The following is an 8,113-nucleotide window of genomic DNA, read 5'->3' as shown; positions in this document are numbered from 1 at the left end:
TTAAGAAAATAGCTGAACTAAAAAAAAAAATTAATTCAGTCCTTACAATTTTGTACTTGTTTCCTGGAATCAGTTTATGGTAACTTGAAATAAATAAAAATTTGGACAATTTTACTTATTCTAGAAAGGAAATAATAAAAAAATATTGAAAAATCAAAGATTAAGCTGTAATTCTTTTAGCTTAGGATTCTGATTAAAATTTTTTAAAATAATGTTAGAACTTCTTGAAATATTAAACATGTTTATCCTTCAGTGATTATAAGTGTTATATATTACTGAGAACAACAATAGAAAAATATTGTTGACCGTTATTATTTATTGAAAGAGTAATCAATATGACATGATTTATATATAGAATTGTTAAAAGTAAATTTTCATTCAAACTCCATCTTATAAAATTAAATTGAAAAATGAAATCTGTACTTATATATTGTAAATTTGTTTTATTTTTAGTTAATATAAAATCTTTAACAATAAAAGTTACAAGCAACCAACTAAATAATAAATGTTAAAGTAATAGAAATGTTTTCAAGATTATTTAGATTCTAAACAAATGTTTCACTTACATATTATATTTCCACTTTTCAAAATCTTAAAAACTTTCACAGTCAGGCAAGAAAGTAAATGTGCATATACAAGATCCGCAAATATCGTGCACATTTTAGTTAATTTTCATGCATATGTCAAGCACGGACTTTTTCTTTCACTTTTTTTTTTCATTAAGGAAAGTCATGGACTTTTTAAAGTTTATCTGTGGAGAGATGAAATTGTGATTGAAAATTTATGGACTGTCACTTTCAACCTGTGGGCAAGAGAACAAGTTGTAACGGTCACTCATGGACAAAAGTTAGTCATAAGAAAAATGAAGAATATAAAGAAAAGAGTGCAGGAGAATAATTTCAAAGCTAAAATATAGCATCTACCAAGCTCAGTAAGGTAAAAATCCAGCTAAATGTCCATGCAAACGTACAAGAGAAAAATGTTCGGTTTGGTCGTGTCATTATGTCAATTTGTTGTTTCCCTTTTCGCTTCTGTTTTTTAAAGAAATGCTAGCTAGATCATATCTGTAAAACAACTAGAGAAGAATCTTCCGTTGGGTCCATGCATCTTTGATTTTTGCATGGCTACAAAATTACACAACCATAAAGATGAAAGGAGGAGTGACCACGATGGAAATCTCGTCGGCAGGTAAAGTTACATGTATGGAGATAGTGTGATTAATTGTCATTACTACATCAACTATAGGCATTAAAAGAATCACAATTCCCAATAAATTAAACTCGGAACCACAAGCATTAAAAGCTAATAGGAAGAATACAAGTCAAAACCACTGCAAGATCAATAATATAAACAAGACTTACAAAACTAAGAACTCAACCACAAACCTCACCAACAAGCCAAAAGGTCCACCGGCAAGCAACTAAGAGAGGATGACCCGGAATGTGCTTCTTTACTGGAATATATGGATCCAGGCGGATACAATCAGCCAGGTGAAAAACAGCTTCAGCGTATTCCCATTGATTGGTGATGCCGCAGAAGAAATATCTTGAGGCCTAAAAGAAAACAAAAATAAAAATAAAACAGTTGGATTCAAAATTAGAACCATTCATAATCAAAGTTAATGGTGGTAGTTGGAGGAGAAGAATTTGTAACATACTTCTGCAATTTACTTAAGGCACCACAGAAGAGGGCATTATCTGGAATGGGCAGCTCAGTCTTGTTGGTAACCTCTGGGTTGACAACCCTGACATATGTTTCCTGACCAAGGTACCATGAATCAAGGTTTTCTGTTCTGAGATTCCATACTCCTACGTTGTCAAGGGAAACCAAAATTGCAGTCCATGCTCCAGGGTAAACCTGAATGAGAGACATTGGAAACAAACAAATGTTAGATTATAACTTTTACGAATCATGATGCTGAATGATAGCACCAGTTAATTTTAAGGTACGTATGTGAAAACCAAACTTTGAAAATACAACCAATTGTGGAAGCTACGATAAAGACATCAGTTCTGAAATTTTAATGGTAGAGAACACATATTACATATATTAATGGCACGACTCAATTCTACATTTCATCCTAGGTTATGAGTTCTGCATGACCAAACTAGTACGTCAGTCAGCTACAGGATAAACAAGAGTTATTAAGTTTACAGTTGCAGCAAGAAGTTCCAATTTTTCAAATTCCAAGAATCAAAGACTCCTCCAGGAGCCTGAGTGAGAATGTGAAACCACTAACTATGAACTCGTGGTATGAACAGCAGAGAAGTTCTAGTGAAGCATTTGACAGCTTTGGAAAACATGAAAGTTTCAATGATTTTAGTGTTCAGGAGGAGTCATACACACAATCTAAGATAAAACTATACCTGAGCTGTAGTGCGAGCTATTCCATCCCACTTGTTATATGTGCCCCTGCTATTCTCAGACCAATCACCATAATCCATCCTGCAAGCAACAAATTGAGTTGCGTTATTGGTTCCTGAAAACATGGAATCGAACTCAAAAGATATGGAATTAGTTTGTACCCGACTACAAAAAATGCATATCCACTCATGTGATAGGTATGCATCTTGGTATCATTGTTCTGCAATATAACTTCCATAAATCCTCTATAGGTTCCATTAATGATTGATGTTTCTGCACGAGGTGGTCCAGTAATAGGCTTGGTGGGAAAATTTAGATTGTATACTCCCTTCAATTTGTACTGGTCAGCAAGCCTGATTGGAGTCGAAGGATTGACAAAAGATATTCCACTGACAGTTGCTCGCCTCTTCCCATTAATTTTCTCAGGTAGCTTATTTTTTAATACATAAATCTCAGTCACATTGATGGAACCATATCTGAAAGACCCTTGTGGGTTAGGACGAGCACCACTTGCTGATACATTCCATCTGCACAGTTAACAAAAGAAATTTCAGAATCTAATCTACATATGTTCTAGTGGAATCATTCACTAATAATAATATATTAAAGTCTCATATTTTCATTTGCAAAGCATTCAATATTTTGAGGCTCAACACGTCTGAAAATTTCTTAACCACTTAATCTTCCAAAAACAATAGAGAAAGAAAAACTTAATATCAAAATAATTGTTGTTTCATTTGACAGTATTCCAAAAGATTGAAGTTTGAAGCACAAACAAATGAGTACATAAAATTGCAGCCCAGACCTGATGGATCTTGCTTGGTTCATTGAGTAAGTTTTGTCAAATTGATCATCAGGAGCCGGTGGAAGAGGACCATGCGCCTTCCCCTTGGAATTTGTATAGCGCAAGATAGCAACTCCAGTAACTTTTTGCCAACGTGATTCATTCACAAACCTGGCACTCGCTACAATGTAGTAATCTGAACTTGCATTTTGGTCCATGGTTACCAGAAAAGAATAAGATTGCCCAACATGAATATCTAAGCTAGTGTAGTTCTGTTGCACTGTGTAAGACCCCTCTGTCTCTGCTAGAAGTAAGTTATGACTCTGGATCCTGAAATTCAGACTTGTTGACACTCCAACATTATGTACACGAAGTCGGTAAGTTTTTCCTGTTGTGCATCATGTGATGACCATCAAAATCATTATAAAAAAGCCAAAGTGATCCAAGGAAACAAATTTTAATGGCTAGAGCGGTGATAACCACAAGAACCTTTCCTTTCAAATATCATAAACATCTACACAACAGATATAATCAACGTACCAAGTTGCGTTGGATAAACTTCTTCCTATGCACTTAAGAAAAAGAAAAAGCGAGTAAAATAAAATGTTTCTCTTATAAGCTAAAATTAACTTGTATATTTCATCTTTTGGAAAGTTAGAGAAGTGTCTGGAAAAGTTGAGTGTATGAGTTTATTGTAGCTTATGAGAAAAACTCCATTCATTTTACATTTTTCTTTTATTGTAGAAAAATTTATCCGAACAAAACTTATATACGCCACTATAATAAGACAGACTTTGATTGGTTTTTTCTAACTTTCTGCCCATTGTTTTTCTCACAATGCAGACATGCGTATTAGTCAAGGATTCCTCGTTTATACTCCTAAAGAAGCATAACATTAGAGAAACTACAAAACAAATTTAAAATAAAATTTTCTAAGAACCTACCAGGATGGACTTCAATTGTTTCATAATCGATGCCATCAGGAACAAGTGTATCGTTATATCGGTATGGGCCTTTCCCATTGATGAGAACACCATCCGGCATGCCAAGATCTTTTCCATCGTCTAGGGCCTTCCTCATGTCCTACATTCCAACGCAGAACCAGTAACAAACAGTTTAACCCGTGTTATGATTTACTTGACCAGTATGAACTGAATTGTAGTAATGTTAGTAAAAATAGGAGTTTCCAAAAAAAAAAAATCAACTATCACACTAACCGTATGGTTGCGGGTGTACCAATCTCCAATAAAAACGACAATGTCCCCATATGGGGTATCAAAAGGAATAGGAATGATGGGTCGGTTGTTTATAATGAAACCCCCAAATCCACCAGCAGCCCTCTGAAGATGAAGGGAAGGGAAGTAGAAAAAGCTTCCAATTTGATCCTTGACCTGAAACTGGTAAGTCCAGTTCCACTTAGAAGGAATGGGACAATTCGTGCCAAGAACACCATCTTGCCACGAACTCCTCCTCTGCTGAATCCCAGACCTGTCTCGAGAAAGTTCCACAAGTTGAGCTCAGTAAACAAATCTAAGCTCCTTATGAAGAATTGAAGCTGAACAAGAAGTCAACATACCAATGAATGAGGAGGCTCTCATCCAATTTGTTCCGAACATTGACGGCAACATTGTTGTTTGTGGTCACATTGATAGTAGGACCAGGGAATTTGTTGTTGATAGCAATGACCTGCAAAAACAATGCAGACAAGATATGAGAGGCAGCACCAAAATCCCGTAGCTCCACCCAGCTACCAAACTGTGAGTGAGTCAAACAAACAAACACCTGGTAACCGCAACTCACATAACAACCCTTCACTAAGCAAAGTATTAAAGTAGGACATTACTATCTAGAAGAGTCCCATGAAGCAGATCTGGAAGTAAAGGTGGAGATTTTAAACATAGAGGAAGAGAGAGAAGAGAACCTGCTGAGGAACTCCAAGTGGAGAGGCAGTGATGTAAGAGACCTCAAAATTGTAGGAAACAAATGGATCCGCAGCGGAAGAGAGGATGAAAAGTAAGGAGACGTTGACGAGAAAGAAGAAGAAAGCTGTAGAAGAAGACATTGTGTGGAACTTTCTGGGTTTTCTTTCTTTCCCTCAAAAAGGATTTAGAGGCAAGTTTGCTGCGTAGCTTTTTCCTTTCCTCTGATTTTACATTATCAAAGGAACTTAGAAAGAAGAGTTTGAGAGCGGTAGAGAGTAGAGAGAGAGAAGAAATAAGAGAGCAATGAGAGAAGACGAAGAAGAAGAAGAAGAAGAAGAAGAAGGACTCTAATCCAGCAGCACTGTGAGGTGTGGTGTGAAAAAGGGTAAGTACGTAGCAGACACAAACCCGATCAACCTCAACCAAATATGACAGCCAGTAGCCAGTTCACACCTTCTCATTTCTTTCTTCACTGCTTAATAATATTTTACAATTTCAATTTTAACTTAATCATCATATACTTTTTATTTAATATAAAATAATATATTTGCAAAATATGAGAGTTTTAATTATTTAAAAAAAACATATAATAAAATTGTGCATCTAGCCGTTGTTGGGACCGTAGCGTTCTTTGTGGTGTGTTGTTTTTCTATAAATTAAGAAAGGGACACAGTATATATGCATCGGCAATTTGTTTTATTCGATTATGAATTAAATAATAATTAATTAATTTTGGTGTTTGATGGAGGGGTCACTTTCCGTTTTGGTTTGCTAGTGGCAACGCCGTAAATTGCGTTGCAACGGTCGGATCTCTGCAAAAAGCGCCACATGCTTGCCAGCCGGGAGCCATTCTTCTACTGGGCCCACTACTCGAGGGGAGTGGGGCCAACACTCTGCTCCGCGTAATTACCGTTTGATCCTCGCTTTCTCGTTTTGACTTACCTCAACGGTCCCTGATCATCATCATGATGCACACCACGTGAGTCCAGCCATGTAAAGCGTTCAATCACACCTCTATCTATCCCTCTCAACCATTTTCTTTTCTTAATACAAATTTTTATTTTCACCTCTTCTTATGTCAGTTAATTAGTTAAAGCTGAAAACGGTTTTTCAGCAAAGAATACCGTTAACACAAGTAATTATATCTTTTCTGTCATTCACTGCATCCACATTTATTCATTCAAATTCTCCTTAAAACCAGTATTTTACAGTTTTTCACTCAAATTTATCTCATTATAATTCATCTATTATTACAACAAATATAACTCATCCAAAAATTAATAATTTGATATACATAAATTTTTTATATCATTTTAACACTTTTAATTTTATATTTTACTTTTTTCTTCTAAAAACCTAAAATTTTCTTTATTTATAATTATTTTATTTTTATAATATGTGTCAAATAAATAAATGTAAAAATATATCACCATATTTATTATTATTTTAATTCGTCGGCACAAATATTATCACACAAGTTTAAGCTTGCACAATCCAACTGTCTTTTTTTCAGATGATGAAACAAAACGGTTTGGAAAATGTGTCAGAATTCAATAGATATAGAAAGTTGAAAATAAATACCTGTGGTCCAAAATGAAAATAAAAAAGTATGAAATCTGTGAATCAATTCCCGTAAAATTGTTTTAATTTAATAGAGTAAATATTTAAAAAAATATTTCTTCAATTCGAATAAAATTATTTTCATGTGATATATATAACATGATGATTACCTGACGTGGCCTTATATTTTTTCTAGTAACATCTGACAGACTTAAACATTATTGGTACACGCAAAAATGTGAAGTCTGGAAATCTTGAGTTACTTGTCCAAAAACACAAACGTATAAGTATTATAAAGAATAAGCAATCCACCATGACTCATATGATTCGATTTAATTTTAGTGATAAAGGTGACATTTCAACCAACACTGTCACTTGTCTACACTAATCAGGAAGATTTAGCAAAAACAATTTGAGAAGAATAAATCTGACAGACAATAATTCAGGGAAATTAGCCTGAATTTATGAACTGCTGCATCCACCAAACATAAATAAAATAAACTTTGTATTGCAAAGCTGATAAAAGATTTTGTGTTCGTCTTTTGGTTAAAATCTGTTAAAAAATAACTTAAATCTAATTTAATACTTTAAAATCAAATATTTAGTTAGGAAAAAAATTTAAATAACTTTAATATTAAGTCAAATTTATAAAATTAAACATTTTATTATAATAGGTTTTGTGTGATTATAATATTAAGTCTAATTTAATTTTATAAAATTAATTTATAAGATAAATTTTTATACTTTTTTATAAATTTTAAATACACATTATCTTTAGTTTATTTATGTGAATTTTCTCATAAAATCATACTGAATGTTTGAATAATGTAAAATTAAATTTTAAAAAAATATAATTTAGAATGGTGAAATTTGATTATTTATAATAAAAATTTAATATATAAATAGAACTCTTATAAACGAGTTTTATTGTTTTAAATTATATTATTTTTTAAAAAATCTCTTTCTTCATAGCTTTTTCCTTTCTTTCTCTAAAATTTCTAAGCACCTGTTCATTTATTAGAAGACCGAAGATCATTTAAGTAATTTTTGAGGTGAAATTTTCAACTCAATCCAATTAGTTTCTTTAAAAGAATAAGTTGGCTTCTAATATATTCGTTAGTTTATGCGTTTTTGTGTATATGCAAATGGTTTTAGCTTGCATGTGGGATATGAGTCTTCTATAAGACTTTCTACTGATCAGTGGTTTTAACAGTGTACTCTAATCGTGTTTATGTTTTTTGCAAAAATATATACATATTCTTGTATGATCTTTAGAGTGGTTCAATCATTTATCAGTTAAGGAAGCTAATTACATTGATTTTAATTGATAGGTGACTTGTATTTAATGATTGTATGTTTGTATGATAGTTGGTTTATGTAATGAGTTCTCTGGTGAAATATGACTTGTTGAGTTGAGTTAGAAGTTTTGAATTGTCTTTAGTGATTGTATGTTGAAATGTTGATATATTGTATGGTTGAGATC

The 8,113-nt window shown here is 33.0% G+C and overlaps 1 protein-coding gene across 1 annotated transcript; it reads right to left on the bottom strand.

Annotated features, from left to right (window-relative positions):
• Positions 1-1,065: 1,065 nt before the first annotated feature.
• On the bottom strand, positions 1,066-5,513 carry LOC106768668 (monocopper oxidase-like protein SKU5). Its single transcript, XM_014653928.2, has 9 exons — positions 5,070-5,513; positions 4,725-4,834; positions 4,366-4,636; positions 4,093-4,231; positions 3,170-3,536; positions 2,526-2,891; positions 2,367-2,445; positions 1,658-1,857; positions 1,066-1,553 (listed from the first exon to the last, which is right to left on the bottom strand). The coding sequence occupies exons 1-9, from the start codon at positions 5,208-5,210 to the stop codon at positions 1,451-1,453; spliced, it is 1,776 nt and encodes a 591-aa protein (XP_014509414.1). The 5' UTR covers positions 5,211-5,513; the 3' UTR covers positions 1,066-1,450.
• Between the last annotated feature and the right edge of the window lie 2,600 nt (positions 5,514-8,113).

Source organism: Vigna radiata, chromosome 7 (genome assembly GCF_000741045.1).
Source record: "Vigna radiata var. radiata cultivar VC1973A chromosome 7, Vradiata_ver6, whole genome shotgun sequence".
Lineage (NCBI taxonomy): Eukaryota > Viridiplantae > Streptophyta > Magnoliopsida > Fabales > Fabaceae > Vigna > Vigna radiata.
This window is presented reverse-complemented; position numbering and strand designations above follow the sequence as displayed.